The following is a 16,158-nucleotide window of genomic DNA, read 5'->3' on the forward strand; positions in this document are numbered from 1 at the left end:
CACACCAACAAAACAACACGACACGGCACGGCACGGCAAGCCGGGGTGCCGCGTAGCCGAGCTGCCGTCGTCCGCCGTCCGCGGAGCCCACCACCTGTTGGTGTGTGTGTGTTTGTGTGGTGTGGCGTGGCAGCCTCTCAAGGCTCGCTCGCACGCTCGCATCGCTGCATCAACTACCAAAAAGAGAATCTGACAAGGACGAGACTCGAACTCGCGCGGGTTGCCCCACCAGGAATTAGCGTTAAGATGACCTTAACCTGGCGCCATAACCAACTCGGCCACCTTGCCGTTGCTGAGAAACAATTTCCCATATCTCGTAATATCCTTAGCAGATATTGCTTGTGGGAGCGCTGACGCTCGCTAGCTGGATTACGCGACGATGAGCAAAGCAGGCCCGGAGACACCTCCTCCCACCCCTCACAGCCATAAGCCACTAGGCAGAGTACCAGCCATCAGCTCAGCCTTGCAACTTCCGGACTCGCCCGACCACCGTCACCGTCACCGTCACCGTTGCTGTCAGACGGCGCGACCGCTCCGAAACCCCTCTGCCGTCATTCAAATCCATGCCAGGCGCAGCGGTGTCGGCGTGGCGCGCCTGTCAGCTCAGCGCGGCGCAGCTGTACCACCACTATCAAATACGACGTCGAGTATGTACTCGAGTAGCGCCTAGCCTTGCGAGTAGTCTAGGTATAGTTACAGCGACGCTGGATGCGCTTCCGCTGGTACCCGCCCGTGTTTGCCCGGCGGCGGCGGCGGCGGCGGTAGCGGTCAGGCTGAGGAGAGAGAGCCTCCCTCTAGTGCAGCAAGTAAGGGCACGAGGAAGCAAGTTTGCTGTGCCCGATGATCATGATGATTATGATGGTGGTGGTGATGGCGTCCCACATAGCCACGAGGCTACGAGGAAACAAGCAAGCCATCCGCGGGTTCCGCTGAGCCGATAAATCTTGATTGCGGCAGAGTAGGGGCGCTTGCGCTTGTTTTCGAGGCTGTGAAGGCTCTCGAACCGCGTGGAATGTTTTCGTATCTATAACATTGCATCACGGTGCTGGGGCCTGGCCCTGTTTGCGTGGTGCGTGGTTTGCTTTACTCTACACTTGCCTGATGCGGTCGTGTCAAGAGTGGGTTGTAGCTACCTATGTACAATAACTGGGATTCAGGGTCTGGCCTGGCCAGGCCGGCCGCGGAAAGTATGCTACAATCAAGCTGGCTCGTGGTCTATCGTCACCATCGTCACCTCTTTGCAGGTTTCGCAAACCCCCTACCGCCCATCACCATCCCCATCCCCATCCCTCTCCCCCTCACCACCACCACCGTCCCCATCCGTCCCCGTCCCCAGCCGCGCCTCCTCCCGCCCAGCCAGCGCCAACCCCACCCCGTCCGCGCTCCCCGCCCGCCCAGCCGGCACGCTCTCCGCGCTCAGCCGGCTCGGCGTCGAGCCCAGCGCGTCGCTCGCAACATCCTCTGCCCAGTCACGCGCCAGCACCTGCCCGGGCAGCAGCGCGCTCTCCGCGATCAAGGGCTCTCGCGCCGAGGCATCGCTGCCGCCTCTATCACGCCCGGCAGCAGCAGGCCCGGCGAGCCCAGCACCAAGCCCGGCCCGCTCGGCAGTCGTGCCGCTGAACCCGGCCCGCGCGAGCGGCGCCTCGAAGTCGATCGAGAAGCCGTGCATGTCGCGCAGCTGGATCAGCGGCGTCGCGCCCAGCTGGGGGGCCGGCGGGCCGGCGGCGCGGTGCCGGGTTCGGCTGCGCGGGACGCGGGGCGCGTGACGGGTCCAGAGGAGGGTTTGCTTGGGCGTGGTGCTGAGGTTGAGGAGCTTGTATAGCGGGGTTAGGAGGAGGGTGATGAGGTTGACGGAGCTGCGCGAGATGGCGCGGAAGGGCGTCGTGAGGAGGCGGTAGCGCCGTGTGCGGCGGAGGCCGCGCGCCGCGGCGCTGTAGTTCTCGGTGTTAATGTGGCTTTGGAGACACCACTGTGGGGGAAGTCAGTGTTAGTGTGGTGGTGAATGAGAAGGAAAGGGGAGCGCACCTCGGATACTACGTAGATCATTCCTAGGAGCATTGTGGAGGCGCCTGTTCCTGTTCCGGCAGACCCTGAAGGAGTTAACTTGAGTATCTTCGGAGGCTGCTTTGATCGACTTACAGTACCATTTGACCCATTTATTGTTTGTGACGTCGCTCTGGTTGAAGTCCAGGTAGCCGCCTCCGCCGCCCCAGTAACTCGTCATGCATCTGCAGTTCCTGAAAATGCCAAAAGTTTGCGCCAGGACTGTGTAGAGCAGCCAACCGGTATTACACAGTTCTAAAGGGTGGAAAAACACGATGGCCGCCCATTTCTGGAAGCTCCAGCCCTTGGCCTGGTCCAGCTTGTCCCTTAAATGGCGTTCCTTTGCAGAGAACTGGAAAGGGAGAATCATGAGCACACGCAGCGTCAATCGAATAGACAAGCTCTCCAGCGCGTGGCCGAAGCTGGCCAGACGTGAGTGCACCCAAAACCAAAGACCACGCCAACTGTGCTCCATGCGTACAAAGGTAGGCTGGCGCTGAATGTTGCCGATGCTCCTTCGCACCCATTGCGGTTGTTTGGGAGGAACGGGAGAGGTGATCCACCATACGACAAACTCGGCGACAAGCAAGGAAAAAGCCATGGTGCAGTAGATCATGTACCCGCCGCTTCGGCAACCCAGGCCTACAGTCGGGGTGAAGTATGAGAGGACGAAGGCTCCAAGGCATGTGCCTCCGACGATGAGGACTGCACTGGCAACCTGCCAAAGCCCCCGGAGGTCAAACCATAACAGCCCCTTCTCTGGACTTCCGAGGACAAGATGCATCCTTGCATCTTTTTCGTCTTCGTCGAGCCAGCCGCGCCCATGAGTAGCTATCCAGATATCCTCAATGTCGTAAAGGATTGGATGAGCTGCTCCATAATGCCAACGGACCCGTCCTTGGCCGGCGAAGTCCACGAAAAAGTCACCGCCGCTTATAATTTCGCTTTGGAGGTGGATGTTGTTCACCAGTGCTTCCAGCCGGTCGGCTTCTTGGTGCCCTCTGAATGTCTGAATGAACTCGTTTCGGATGTTGTCGTCTTGCAAAGCGTCGCATACACTTTGTACGAGCTTGTTCAACTTCTGGCGGATATCGTCTGCGGCCACGGGATTCCGATCAACGATGCTGCAAAGGATAAGGACTGGCAACCAAGCCATGAGAAGGCCCAGGGCAAGATCATGAGCAGTGGCGTTCTCTCCGATATCTCCAAAGGCTGTCTGGATGGATAGCGCTAAAGAGAACAAGAACCACATGGTGGAAACGTATACCGGTACTACACCGCGTTTTCGGCCTGCACGAAATTTTTGCGCAAGCTCTTGTCGCCTTTCGTTGAGAAATTTCCCACTTTGACCTTTGTCTTTCAGTTGAAGATCTTTGCTGAACAAAACTATGCGAAGCAAACCCTCAGCCTCCTTGTTTAGAGCTTGGCTTCTTCGCATAGTAAATTGGTTCATGGCCATGAGGATATAGAACGAGTCGCGGATGCTGGAAAAATCGCTTTTTGGGTCCGGTATTTGCAAATCGTAGGAGATCGCCATGTCGACTGCTTCGCATCAGCACATGCCCATGTGCGGATTCGAGTTTGGACTTACCCATGAGCGCACACTTCCCCGAGACCTTCATGTTCCAAAGTATGTAGGATAAGGAAGCCATCGGTGAGCCGACCCACCTCGCTATTGCCAATACGGTATGCCAGAATGCGTTGCTTTCGAAAGGCGCTTGGAGAAGCATGCCTATCACCGGCAAAACCCATGTCGTTATGGTATTTGACGCGAGTGACCACTCATAATAGTCATTTCCAGTCCCGCAAAGCTTTCTGCACCCTTCAAGACTGATCTGGGTGGCATTATTTTGGTTGATGCCTTTGATCATTCCATTCCAGTGATACAGATCTTGCAGGGTTGTGTTTGTGGTGTACTTAATCTTGCATTCTGTAAAATTGACCTGTGGCATTGTAAATTAAGTTTTCAGCACCAGACTGAAGCTGTATAGGATGCACATTAGTGAAAGCGATGCGGAAAAATGTGTAAAGCATATTTGGCATAAACGCTCCTACATAAGCTCAAGATTGTAGCCGTTGCCTAATACTTTGAATGAGGCTATGGCTGTGGCTGAGAGGCAGTCGATAATCAGACGCCACGCATTACACAGGTGCCTACAGCGTGTGACCCAGTCTCTGGAAATGCACTGGTTGTCAACATGCTGATTGGCGCCGTGGCGTCCGAAAGACACTTCTATCAGCTATTTTTGGTCTTTCGATTAATTTAGACAAATTGGGAAAGATAAGAAAGATGACAACTGGTAATGAGAAAAGATAGGCCACGCGCCAACATGATGAGGCTGAAATGCCATGCTGGAGAGGGTGGTGCAGTGGCACGTGGCGCGTTACACAACGCCCAAGGTAACATTAACGAGTCACGCTCTTCCATGTGACGATGAATTTCGACCTGGCCATTTCTCGGAAAGTGGGAGATGATCTCGCCGTTGTCAACAATGCTGAGCTGACTCAACGTTGGGCGACCATCGCTGGGGCTGTGGCCTCCAAACGGGGCTCAGTTCATTTAAGACTGAAAGTGTTCGTGGCTGTACTGAAGGTTCTGTGGTTGAGAAGATCAAGACTTGAGGTGATGTTGTGTTGTGTTGTGTTGTGCAAGAGTTGACGACCGGCCAGAACAAAATAGCGATGGCGCTATTCCTATTGTAGAAGGTGGAGAAGGGGCTGGAAATCCCCCCACAGCAACATTGTTTTGACTACACTCAACTGCTGCAGGATGCCATCAGGGCCGACCTGATGCGTACTGTAAGCGGCTCTACGGAGAGTACTGCGCAGGTTCAAAACGCTCCTCATGAAAGCACCGGCATCTTTCCGCCGCACGCATGTCTTCATTGCCAGAGGGTGACAGTTAACCTCGGCTTGGTTCGCCCTTGGTACGACCCGAGGCCTACGAAGACAGGGAGTTTTGGTATATCGTATGCCGAAGCTGTCGAAGCTGCACGAAAAGGCTGTTCATTGTTTCAAAAGCTCTTGTTACGAGATGGCTTGTCTAATGTCTGGAACACAAAACTTACCTATAGAGAGCAAGAGTTGACGACTGGTCAAGACGCTGAATTGCTTGATACGCCTCTACAATATAAGTTGCACCTTCGTCGGTACAAAAGAGACAGGGGAATTGTGTTTGAACTGCAAGACCCTTTCGCATCGTCAGATGTTATGAGTTTCTGGAGAATATATGCGGATCACAGTATGTTCCCGCACCGGACTGCAAGATTTAGGTTAATAAATTCACAGAGGATCCGGCCTATGATTTGGTGTTTTTGCGTCCGCCTGTTTTCAGCCCTGGTTCTGAAGATAGTCTCATCACTGCTTGTTCATGGCTTAAAGAATGCGACGGATCCCATAAGAAATGTCTGGAATGGAGACAAAAGTTTGTCCCGCTAAGACTATTAGACTTGGGCGAGGAAAGTGCACCGGCTCAGATTAGGCTCACCACGCCAGACCAAAAGGCAGACGTGTCATATGCAGCTCTCAGCTACTGCTGGGGCGGTGATCAACCTCTGAAAACGACATGCGCTACCATCCTACAAATGGAGAAAGGGATTTCGATGGAAAGACTACCCCAAACCATCCGAGATGCTGTCCAAGTCACACACAAGATTGGCCTTCGCTTCTTGTGGATCGACAGCTTTTGCATCGTTCAAGACGACGAATATGAACTAGCAGAACAGACAGCGCACATGCACCAGATATTCAGGAGTGCTTACGTGACGATTGCCGCTACGGCAGCGCGAAGCTGTACTGATGGATTTCTAATCCACGAGCGAAGACTTCAAAGCTCGATAGATTGGAACCTGTGCCAGGTCACAGCACATTGCAAGAACGGCACTGTTGGCGCCGTGGTGGTCGGCGAAAACGAAGCAAGCAAGGATGGGTCAGAGCCTCAGCATTTTTCCGAGCCTCTGTCTCAACGAGGATGGACCCTGCAGGAAACCATGCTCTCTTCCAGGATACTTTCGTACAGCAGCACGCAACTTCGTTGGTATTGTCCCACCCGAGCTGCTGTGGATGGCGGCTACACCGACACATCCGGGCCTCTGTACGGCCTTGATCCCGGCATGTCTTATTTCCGCCCTCGGCCCCTGATACGATGGTTCTGCGGTCGCTGGGACAGTCTCCGCTACCCATTCGACTGGCTTGACCTTGTAGACCAATACCGATACCGGAAGCTGTCATATCCATCGGACGCCCTTCCTGCAATTTCTGCTATCGCCCAGCGATACGGTAGTCTCCAGAGATGCGGTGCCTATCTCGCGGGAGTCTGGGAAAGAAATTTCTTCCTTCAGCTTCTTTGGATGGAAGTCCACACGTTCCACAGTTTGCCTCAATACCCATATCGTGCGCCGTCGTGGTCCTGGGCATCTTCCAATCCTGATGCAGCCATCTGGTGGCCTCTACTGCAGGATGTCCACTCGCGGAATTACTCTAAAGTCAGTGTCTCTTGCCAGCTCTTACATTTTGATACGACACTGCAATCCCCGCAAGCACCCTATGGCAAGGTCACTGCAGGCTACGCCCGGGTTTCGGGGCGGATCAAATCAGCCATATGGTCTGCCGACCGCGAGACGATCAAAGATGCATCCTCAGGAGATCCAGTAACTTGCGACCTGGTGAAAGCGTATCTGGACTCTTCCGCAAAGGAAGTGGCAAACGGTGCGGATCTGCCAATCGCCTGTCTCGAAATCTGCCCCTACCGGTACGCCTATAGCTTTTCGACTTCGAAGCTCATGCTCAGGGCTTGTTGGTTTGTAGCCGCTCTGATACTCGTCTATGATCCCGAGCAAGACGTCTACAAACGTATAGGCTACCTGGGCGTCTCTTCTCAGAAACACAAATCTGAGCGAATGAGAAATGCGGAATGGTGGCTCCGGGGGTTCGAAGATCGAGAAATCACCATCATATAGAGAGAGGACGGATGAGTGAACAACGACTCATATTCCCATTTGAAATCCATTTAAATGTGTTAAACCAAAAGGCGGGCCCGCGCATTTGATGCGCAGGTTTGAGTGACCTATATATTCTAACAAAAATGTGATATGAAGATCTTTTTCCGCGCCAGCGATGGGCTATACTAATAAATAAACAACGCCTCTTCCTCGTTCCCCTCCTCTCTCGATATGGCACTACCCTTCTCGTTCCCTAATACCGAGCAAGAAGTACACATCAACTACCTAAGCACCAAACAATTCGGGCAAGCACAACACTAGCAACCAGAACATCAGCAACCAGGACGCCAATACTCAGAACCTGGACAACAGATCCCAATCCGCCAAAACAAAGCACTGAAAGGCCCAGAAACCCCTAATGGACAAAGCACGTGAAAAAGTCAGTGAGAACCGCATATAAAAGAGAGCTAGCTGGTTAACCAGAGCTAGTACATGCGCGGGATACACTGCCCCTAGTGCTATTACGCTTGGCAAAGCAGTAATCAACAGCACTTGGGCTGTTTATTGGAGCTTAATACACCACTGGTGTCCACAAGACTGGCATAAAGACGCCCTCCGTGACCGCAGATCACCACCATCACCATCAAACACTGACACCGCACAGTATCCCCCACCATCGGGGCCCCTCATCACCATCATCAAACCATCACCAGCATCGCCTCTCTCCCACAAACACTGCCTTGGTCTTCTCAACCAATATCTGAAAAGAAGTGGCAAGCGATGAAGCTGAGAGTGCTACCCCAATATCGTCTTGCTGATCGGGGTTGGTTCTTGAGAGTAGTCTTTCAATGCTTTGGGCGATAGTTCATAGGCAGTCTCATTGCGCGTACGGAGAGCCTTTTATCTTGAACTGGATTGGATTGGATTGAGCTGGTGTTTTGATCTAATCGCTGATTCTTTACTCCTACTGCTGTTACGAGCAGCGATGCTATGGAGCACACAGTGGCACCTCTCCATTCCTCTCTAGACCATCTAACCTATATCTCCCAAAAAGCGCCTGCCTATCTCGCACCAACAAAACAACAGCAAAAAACCCCACCTCCTAGCCAGCACCAGCGTCCACCCCTTCCACCCCCTCCAACCCCTCCCAGCCCGCGCCCCCAGCATCAACATCAACGCCAGCAGCACAAGCACCAGAGTCGAGCCACGGCCCCAGGACATCGAGCCGTTCTCCCCTGTCAAAATAATCATAATCGCTGTCCTCATCAGCCCACACAGGACGAACACGAGGATGCCCCTCTTCCTCGCTGCCAAAAAATTCCTCGCCCTCGCTCTCCGACGACAACGTCGTGCCGTACGAGTACCTGTCATCGACGGAAGAGTCGTCGTCGGCGGGAAAGACATCGACAAGGCGTCGCCACGCGACTGCTAGGGTTAGCAACTGCTCTGCGTGGGCCGAGTCTGCGGACGCCGTGGACTCGGTAGGGGAGTCGGCATTCTCTCCGAAGTCGACGACCTCGTCCAGGTCCGCTTCGTCCAGATCGCCAATCTCGGCCGCCAGAGCCAGAAGCGTCGGTTTGGCCAGCCAGCGCTGCCCGCGAATCGAGCGGCACTGGCTCCAGCGCCACAACTCCGCTGCAACGTCGCTCCGTTCTCTTGCGCCGTCGGTGGCGCAGCGGCGTTTGTGCAGCGCCCACGCCACCAGAGCGCGCAGGTACAGGAACGTTTCGTCGGGGCGGGCGGCGGTCACGAACGCCAGGGGCGCGTTGTCCAGGTCGCGGAGGCGGACCGTGCTGCCGTTTTGGTAAGGGTAGGAGGAGCGGATGCAGCGGTCGAGGTCTTTGTGGGAGGTGGCTAGGACTCTGGTTTTCAGTGCCCTTGGCTGCTGCTGCTTCTCCCCTTCCCCTTCCTTCTCTTCCACTTCTTCTTTCTCTTTCTCCTTTTCCTTTCCCTCGCCCGCCCCAAAATCCGGCACAAACACGACGCTCCCAGCCGCAAACATCCTGCCCAAGCCCCGATACAGCGGCAGCCCATTCTCAGGCGCGCACAACCGCGCTTCCGCAGCCGCGCACCCCACACCCAACAAAGCCGCAACATTCGCCTCGCCCAGCGCAAACGGAACCAGCTGCGCCGCCTCAACCCGACTGTCGCCGACAAAAGCCTTGGTGACGGGGCAATATGCCGGGTTGTGGTATCGCGGGTGCGCATGGACGTACGCCTTGACGACGCAGCGCGCAAACGCCTTGTCCAGCAACCTGCCGTAGTGGCGTTTGCGCGTGCGCGCGCTGCCCAAGGCGTTGGCGTTGTAGATGTCTGGCAGTGGCTTGAGCACCGTGCGCGCGTACGCTGCTTGCAGCGTCGGCGTCTGTGTCTGCGTCTGCATCTGTGTCTGCGTCTGCGGCTGCGTCGTGTACATCAGGAGCGCGACTTCGGCGTTCTTGGAGGCGCGCTCGCCCAGCAGCGCGTAGTCAGTTTCGTCGACGACGGCGCGCATGCACGCGGCCGCGCTTGCGTCGAGTGCGCCGTTATTCTCTTTACGGCGTATTTCTTGCCGGCACAAGCGGCAAGTCTCTCAGCGCTTCGTTGTAGGCGCGCCGTTGCGCGATGTACGCTTTGATGGCTGTGCGGGCGGGGTCGGTGCCTACGGGCGTGTCTGCTAGGCGCTCGAGGTCGGCGTAGGCGGAGTCGAGGTGCTTGGCGTTGTCTGCGAGGGAGTGGCTTAGTGTGCGTGGGAGGTGGGGGGCGCGGAGGACGGGGAGTTTCGCCATGGTGGTGGTGTTGTGAGGCGTGGATGCTGATGTATTTATTTTTAAGAGAGGGACGGCTTGGGCAGAAGTAAAATAAAAAAAAGGCTGCGGTTGCTGGTCCAGGCCAACATACACCAGCCATGGTTGGCATCCACCTACCTAAGCAATGGAATAGGTGCCTACATATGACTCCCTCTCTCACATACTCGTCATGTACCATAGGTAGGTAAGGTATCACGCTCGCACCAACCACCCCACCCCAACAAACCAAAAACACTAGGTAGTTCAATCCAATCCAATCCGATTCGAGACGCTTCACTTTACTTGACCGCGCTTCTGTTTTCCGCCTTTCTTCTCTACACCCCTTCCATCACCAGCAAACAACCCAACCCACCCAACCAAACCAGCCCAAACAAGACCAAGCCAACAAAGCCAACAAACAACCAAGCTTCGACATCGACGACACGCGCCCAGAACGCCATGCTAAGACACTCTCCCTCACACGCACTCGCACGCGCACGCACAGGGACGAGAGGCAGGAACCCGTGGAGGATAAGAATAGGAAGGACGATAAGAAGAAGGAGAGGAGAAAGAGGATAGAAGAAGACCGAGGAGCTAGAAAAGCTTTCGTCGAGTAAGCTGGTAGCCTGTATGTAGGTAGCCGACCAGCTAGCCAGCAAGAGGCGAGGCCGTTGTGTGCTCGCGAGGAGGGGGTGGGGTGGGTGTTCTGGATGAGGTAGCGGGCTCCGGAGATATGTAGGGCGGGGAGGCGTTTCAGACGGCGGGGCGGAATACAAGTAAGGCTTGCGCGCGGCCCTCCCCTCCCCTCCCCCTTCCGGTCCCTTTCTTCTTCTGCACCATCAACCACCGCCCGCGCATCCGCTACCCCGCTGCTCGCGCACCAGCTCCCACTACCCTTACCCCTACCTCTATCCCTGCTGCTGCTGCTGCTGCTGCTGCTGCTGCTGATCCTCACCCTTCTGCCCCGCCTCCCCCGCCGGCGGCGCAACGACCTTCCCCCCATCAACCACGACCAGCTCATCAAGCCGCTGCTCCGTCTCGCCCCACTCGACGCGCTTCCACGTGCGGATCTTAGCCGTGTTAGCGTCAATCTCCCACACGCGCAGGCGGCGATGGTAGCCGTTATAGCCGCCGTAGCCGCCGAAGCCGCTGCCGCCCGCATAGCACATCCAGAGGCGAGGATCGCCGTTCTCGGTCTTGCTGAGCGCGCAGTAGTCGTTGACGTGGTCGTGGCCGCACGACACCGTCAGCACGTGGTTCTCGAGCAGCGCGTCGTGGAAGTGGCTGTTGAAGCCGGGCGCTGTGACGCCTTCTTTCCAGGCGCCTACGCGCTCGTTGTCCGTGAGTGCGTACTCGGGAAGTGGTATGTGGATGAAGGCCATGTCGAGGTGGATGTGCGTGTATTTGTGGTGCGCTTCTTTGAGCCCTTTGGCTGTGTCTTTGAACCATGCGATTTGGTTCGGCTTCAGCCAGTCGTAGCCCCGGAATTTGTTCTCGTCGGGCGAGTACGCGTGCGTGTCCAGAAAGTAGAGCGTCAGAGCTGAGTGCTGGCTGTGCGAGCCCGGCGCGAGCACTTCAACGTAGTAGTTGCCGACGCCTTCGATGTTTTGCGGGCCGGGCTCGCTAAGGGAATAGGGGAGCGTGGTTATGAGCGACATTTGCGCGGCGCGTGAGAGGGAGCCTTCATCGTCGTGGTTGCCGAAGATGGCGGCGTAGGGGATCTTGCGTTTTATAAAAAGTTCGGCGAACTTGAAGATGGCCTGTTGCGGCTGTCAGTATGAAGAATTCCATATATGGATGTGAAATACCCACAGATTGTGCGTCTGGCGACGTCTCGCCATTGACCTGATCGCCGGACAAAACGACCATGTCCGGCTTCTCCTGGTCCAGGATTTTGCCGACGAATTCCAACGTTCTACTGTCTGCGTCACAGTGCCCGCCGTTGTGGTCCTTGGGCTCCGGGTCCCTGCAGTTGCCCAGGCCAGTACTCAAATGCAAATCAGACACCTGCAAAATCTTAAACTTGCCATCCTTGTTTATCCGCGGGATGGGCTTGTCGATGGTGATGGGCAGGCCGCGCCGGATGCTCATGCGCGCCTCCTGCGCCTCGCCACTCGTGTCCAGCAGCAGCGGCGTGTCGCGAATCTCCCAGCCGGGGCGCGGCTCGACCGCGTCGGCGCCAAACAAAATGTCGATGGCCGTCACGACTTGCTTGGAGTCGCTGTCGTGGCGCTTGGACGAGCGCAGCAGCCAGATGCCCGCGGGGCGCGACTCCCACTTCTCGCCTGCCTGGCCCTTTTCGCCCATTGCGGGGTCGAGGCGGCCGACGCGCACGTCCAGCACGACTTTATCCTCCGTCTTGAGCTCCTCCTCCTTCTTGCGCTTGACGTGCACATACGCCTTGTTGAACCAGCCCGTGCTCAGGTACAGGTCCTTCTCGACGCGGTGCCATTTGTCGGCGTCGAGCTTGCAGCTGGACAGCGGGTTGAGAGAGTTGCATGTTTGCACGGTGATGTCGGTGATGATGAGGCCGGCATGGTGGACGGGCAGGTGGGCGTGGATGGACTGTGGGAGCACGCGGAAGTGGTTGTCGAAGAAGATGACGAGCAGGATGATCAGAGTGGTGAGGGTGCCCAGCTGGATGCCGGTGCGGACCTAGCGGTGGGCGATTAGCAAGTGGAGCTATGAGCGCCAGGCGGGGGGGCGGTACTATTCGTCGTGTCATGATGAGTTGTGGTGGGAGAAGCGACGAAAAGTGACGGGGGGTTGTGTGTTCTCAATGAATCCCCACCAAACAGCCTGCCATTCTCGCGCGCCAGGCTAAGAGGGGGGTGAGATGGAGCGGGATGACGCGAGGACGAGGGAAGAGAACGGTCGAGAGCGGGAGAAGTCTAGACGGGAGAGTGTCCCTGGATCATCGCGTCGCCGCCAATCGTGGCCTCAGGCGTTGACCATCCCTGCTAGCGGCCGCTCGAACAAACGCTTCCCCAGATTTACAGTGCAAATCTGCGTGCCATTATTATTGCACCACCGCACCACCACCACCACAACACCACAACACCACACAATGTTGCGATTTTCAAGACCCAGACTTGTCTCGCCAGTCTGCCGCCAGTGCGTCCGGCGCCTGACCTCCGACTCCAAGGTCTTCGCTGGTACGTCGATTCCTTCCCGTCCGCCGTCGGCCCGCCGCCGCCGCTGATCGCACGCGACCACACAGAGGGCGACACGGTTCTGCTGCGCCTCAAGAAGCGCGCCGACCACGAGGGCTTCATCATCAAGAAGCTCAAGCGCGGCACCCGCATCGAAAACCAGCATGGCGTCATCCTCCACGACTACATCATCGGCAGGCGCGTCCGCGACGTCTTCAATGCCGCCGGAGTCAAGCAAACCGAATACCGCATCCACGAGCCCACGCTGGATGAGTACATCCGCCTCGTGCCTCGCATCGTCACGCCTGTTCGTTGCACCTTCGCGTGAAGCAAGAGAGAAGAAATCAAAAGAAGAGCCGGAATGCTAATATCTCGGGCCAACGGAGCAGATATACCCCAACGACGCCAACATCATAGTCGGCCTGCTAGACATCCACGTCGAGCCGCCCACAGACCGCAATGCCTCGACGCCGCCCATTGAGATACTGGAAGCCGGCACAGGCCATGGCTCCCTGACGCTGCACCTGGCGCGGGCCATTGCGGGCGCCAACCCGCCGCCGCCAACGCTGCTGGAGCCCGTCCCCACGGACGAAGAGGCCCCACACCCGCTGGAAGACGCGACCTACGACGGCAGCACGACGCACCACATGGCGGAGCAGACGATTGAGAGCTGGAAGCGCAAGCGCCGCGCGATTGTGCACACGCTCGACGTGTCGGAGAAGCACTCGCGCCACGCCGCCAAGGTCATCAACGGCTTCCGCTACGGCCTCTACACGCCACACATCGACATGCACGTGGGCGACGTGTCGGACTTTGTGCGGGGGCAGCTCGCTGCGCGCGCCAAATCCGCCAAGCCCGCCTCCTCCACCACCTCTACCCCCTCTTCTTCCTCTTCTTCTAAGGCGGCAACATCCCCCTTCCTCTCGCACGTCTTCCTCGACCTCGCGTCCGCAGAAGAGCACCTGGACGCGCTCGCCCCAGCCATGCGCACCGACGCCATCCTCGCCGTCTTCAACCCCAGCATCACGCAGATCGCCGACGCATCCCGCGTCATCAAAGCGCGACACCTGCCGTTTGCACTCGAGCGCGTCGTCGAGCTCAAGGGCAGCGACACGGTGCGCAACTGGGACGTGCGACTGACGAAGCTGCGGAAAGCGGGCGTGCCGGCCGAGGCAGCGCAGGCTGCGACACCGGTGCCAGAGGACGCGGACGCGGAAGACGGCGATGCGCTGTCTGCGCTAGAGGGGGCAGAGACGCCAGAGCCAGTGCCCACCACCAGCAGTGCTGATAGCCCGACTGTCGCGCAGGCAAAGGCCGTGGAGCAGGATGTTGCGCGCCGGGATGCGGAGCTCGTTGACGCGGCGGATGATCCGGCTGACTGGAAGATGGTCTGTCGTCCGAAGGCGGGCGTCACGTTTGGCGTTGGTGGCTTCGTGGGCATTTTTAGGCGGAAGGGCGAGTCATAGTGTGTGTGAGTGGGAGGGAGGCGGGGGGCAGGTGAGTGGGTTTAGTGTTTAATAGCTAGGGTGGAAGGGCATGTGGATGTAGATAAAATAGCTGAACCGAGAGTCGGAGAGCGCGTTATAGACTATACCTATCAAGCAACAGCAACAGCAACAGCAACAGCAACAATAGCATCTACTCGTGTATTTCAATAATCAACACGTCTATGTTCCACTACCTACCTATAATCAGCTAAGATATCGTGCACGACAAAAGGCGTTATACCTAGGCTTACAACGTCCATTCATTCCTTTATGAACATGCGCTTCCTCTGCTTTTTACTCTCTTGCTCTTCCTCACTACTACCCCCACAACCGCAACACTGTCGCCCTCCGCAGCGAACTACCGTAGGAGAGGCAGCTTTCTGCGCCGACACGATGGAATTACCGTGCGTGCGTGCCTGCTGGCGCCACACTGCGCTTCCGTTCCTTATGTGGCGAGGTGGCTGGTGTGAGGGAGGGTGATGGCGATGGCGATGCTGCATACAGCCGACGAATCTCGGTATCAATGCCGGAGTGGCGTGTGCAGTGTCATTAGGCCGTCGTGATGGTAAGTACAGAGGATGTGGTAGCGGCAAGTGCCGGTCAGTGCAGGCGCGTAGACCAGTGGGCTGTATAAGGACTCAGTGTAGTGGTGTTTACGATGCAGGACCCAGACTCGGTTTCTGTTATCACTCTTTCCTTGGTCGTGGGACTGGGGTGCAGAATGCTGTGCTGTGCTGTGTGCGGGTCTTGTTGTTGGGAACTTGGTTATCGGGAGGGGGTTTATGTAGGCGGTGGTGGGGTTGAGGTGGAGGGTTGGTGGTTGGGAATGGGTGGTAAAAGGAGGGGTGGGGAAGGGGTGATCTGTGTAGTGAGAGAACTTAATCGTGGTCTAGACTAGACTGCCTATGCTATGTAAGAGGTTAGGAGTTAGAAGACGATACACATAACACAGCAAAGGCAGTGCGATCAAGGCTTTATAACTCAACTCTAGCTCATTAGCACAGTAACCCTTACCATACAGCACACGCCTGTCTCAGCTGCGAAGAAGAAGTAGGATTTGGATGGGGGAAACTTGGCTACGGATACTGCATGTTCTGTTTCCACGGCGAGTTTCGCAAGTTGGTTGAGGAAGAGCGCAGCAGTGCGGACTGAGGAATGGTGAGCTGGGTCAACGACGACAGGACGAGGTGATGGGGTGCGGTATGGTGTGGTGGTGGTGGTGGTGGTGGTGGTGGTGTGTGGCATCTTGTTGGCGTGAGGGGTGTGGGGGTGTTGATGCTGTGTGAGGTTTGGGGAGAGGATGGGTAGAGGCACCGGTGGTTGGAATGGGTTGTTTGTGCCCCTTCTGACTCCTCTTCGATCTCACTCAACTCCTTTGGAATTGACGTCTGTCTCTGCGGTTCGAGTTCTTTCGGTGCGAGCTTGAGCGCTTTTGTACCTCGTTGGGGCTTCTAGTCTGGAGACTAAGTGAGTTTGGCGTTGAAATGAAGGAGTTGCGGGAGGTGTTGGTTGTTAAGTTTGGTGGTGGTTTTGTGCTTATTGCTGACTCGTCTTGCCTTGTCTTATGCTGTGGGTGTTACTAGCCGGGCTACGCTCTCTTTTCTAATAATACAATGTGATATAGCGAGATTGCGGTTATGAAGCTTTAATATAGTATGCTAGTCGATTTTATCTTATCGAAGAGCTCCTTGTCTTCGGCCCCATTCAGAAAGACATCTTTTAGGGCAAAGAGTAGCTTAGATGATGGTAGTGGTGATGTTGATGCCTG

At 56.5% G+C, this 16,158-nt stretch overlaps 6 protein-coding genes and 1 non-coding gene across 7 annotated transcripts; 3 read left to right on the top strand and 4 right to left on the bottom strand.

The window, feature by feature from the left end:
• Window positions 1-190: 190 nt before the first annotated feature.
• Window positions 191-288, bottom strand: K452DRAFT_t81. Its single transcript has one exon. It is a non-coding gene; the product is annotated as a tRNA-Leu (tRNA).
• A 756-nt stretch (window positions 289-1,044) lies between these two features.
• On the top strand, window positions 1,045-2,153 carry K452DRAFT_287184 (uncharacterized protein). Its single transcript, XM_033540428.1, has one exon. The coding sequence runs from the start codon at window positions 1,190-1,192 to the stop codon at window positions 1,820-1,822; it is 633 nt and encodes a 210-aa protein (XP_033397699.1). The 5' UTR covers window positions 1,045-1,189; the 3' UTR covers window positions 1,823-2,153.
• K452DRAFT_24394 (uncharacterized protein) lies at window positions 1,905-4,058 on the bottom strand. The gene is made up of 2 exons (XM_033537929.1): window positions 3,635-4,058; window positions 1,905-3,585 (listed from the first exon to the last, which is right to left on the bottom strand). The coding sequence occupies exons 1-2, from the start codon at window positions 3,993-3,995 to the stop codon at window positions 1,988-1,990; spliced, it is 1,959 nt and encodes a 652-aa protein (XP_033397700.1). The 5' UTR covers window positions 3,996-4,058; the 3' UTR covers window positions 1,905-1,987.
• Window positions 4,059-5,015: 957 nt separating this feature from the next.
• On the top strand, window positions 5,016-6,608 carry K452DRAFT_249737 (uncharacterized protein; the record flags this gene model as incomplete). Its single annotated transcript, XM_033538147.1, has 2 exons — window positions 5,016-5,284; window positions 5,332-6,608. Coding segments are annotated over exons 1-2 (1,308 nt in total), but the record flags the coding sequence as incomplete, so codon positions are not given.
• A 1,477-nt stretch (window positions 6,609-8,085) lies between these two features.
• K452DRAFT_308399 (uncharacterized protein) lies at window positions 8,086-9,751 on the bottom strand (the record flags this gene model as incomplete). The annotated part of the gene is made up of 2 exons (XM_033543150.1): window positions 8,086-9,513; window positions 9,542-9,751. The coding sequence occupies 2 exons, from the start codon at window positions 9,749-9,751 to the stop codon at window positions 8,086-8,088; spliced, it is 1,638 nt and encodes a 545-aa protein (XP_033397702.1).
• Window positions 9,752-10,659: 908 nt separating this feature from the next.
• K452DRAFT_326560 (uncharacterized protein) lies at window positions 10,660-12,476 on the bottom strand (the record flags this gene model as incomplete). Its single annotated transcript, XM_033544851.1, has 3 exons — window positions 10,660-11,511; window positions 11,564-12,406; window positions 12,462-12,476. 3 exons carry the CDS (start codon window positions 12,474-12,476, stop codon window positions 10,660-10,662), a joined length of 1,710 nt encoding a protein of 569 aa, XP_033397703.1.
• Window positions 12,477-12,784: 308 nt separating this feature from the next.
• K452DRAFT_318326 (uncharacterized protein) lies at window positions 12,785-14,559 on the top strand. Its single transcript, XM_033544147.1, has 3 exons — window positions 12,785-12,906; window positions 12,972-13,210; window positions 13,293-14,559. The coding sequence occupies exons 1-3, from the start codon at window positions 12,819-12,821 to the stop codon at window positions 14,367-14,369; spliced, it is 1,404 nt and encodes a 467-aa protein (XP_033397704.1). The 5' UTR covers window positions 12,785-12,818; the 3' UTR covers window positions 14,370-14,559.
• The last annotated feature ends 1,599 nt before the right edge of the window (window positions 14,560-16,158 follow it).

This window comes from Aplosporella prunicola (genome assembly GCF_010093885.1).
Source record: "Aplosporella prunicola CBS 121167 unplaced genomic scaffold K452scaffold_12, whole genome shotgun sequence".
NCBI classification, from domain to species: domain Eukaryota; kingdom Fungi; phylum Ascomycota; class Dothideomycetes; order Botryosphaeriales; family Aplosporellaceae; genus Aplosporella; species Aplosporella prunicola.

Excerpts from the sequence above, each read along its gene's own strand:
- K452DRAFT_287184 (XM_033540428.1), top strand. The coding sequence starts at position 1,190 with ATGCTACAATCAAGCTGGCTCGTGGTCTATCGTCACCATCGTCACCTC.
- K452DRAFT_24394 (XM_033537929.1), bottom strand. The coding sequence starts at position 3,995 with ATGCCACAGGTCAATTTTACAGAATGCAAGATTAAGTACACCACAAAC. Across the intron at positions 3,586-3,634 it reads GGGGAAGTGTGCGCTCATGG|TCGACATGGCGATCTCCTAC; the intron begins GTAAGTCCAAAC and ends GATGCGAAGCAG.
- K452DRAFT_318326 (XM_033544147.1), top strand. The coding sequence starts at position 12,819 with ATGTTGCGATTTTCAAGACCCAGACTTGTCTCGCCAGTCTGCCGCCAG. Across the intron at positions 12,907-12,971 it reads CGACTCCAAGGTCTTCGCTG|AGGGCGACACGGTTCTGCTG; the intron begins GTACGTCGATTC and ends GCGACCACACAG. Across the intron at positions 13,211-13,292 it reads TGCCTCGCATCGTCACGCCT|ATATACCCCAACGACGCCAA; the intron begins GTTCGTTGCACC and ends CCAACGGAGCAG.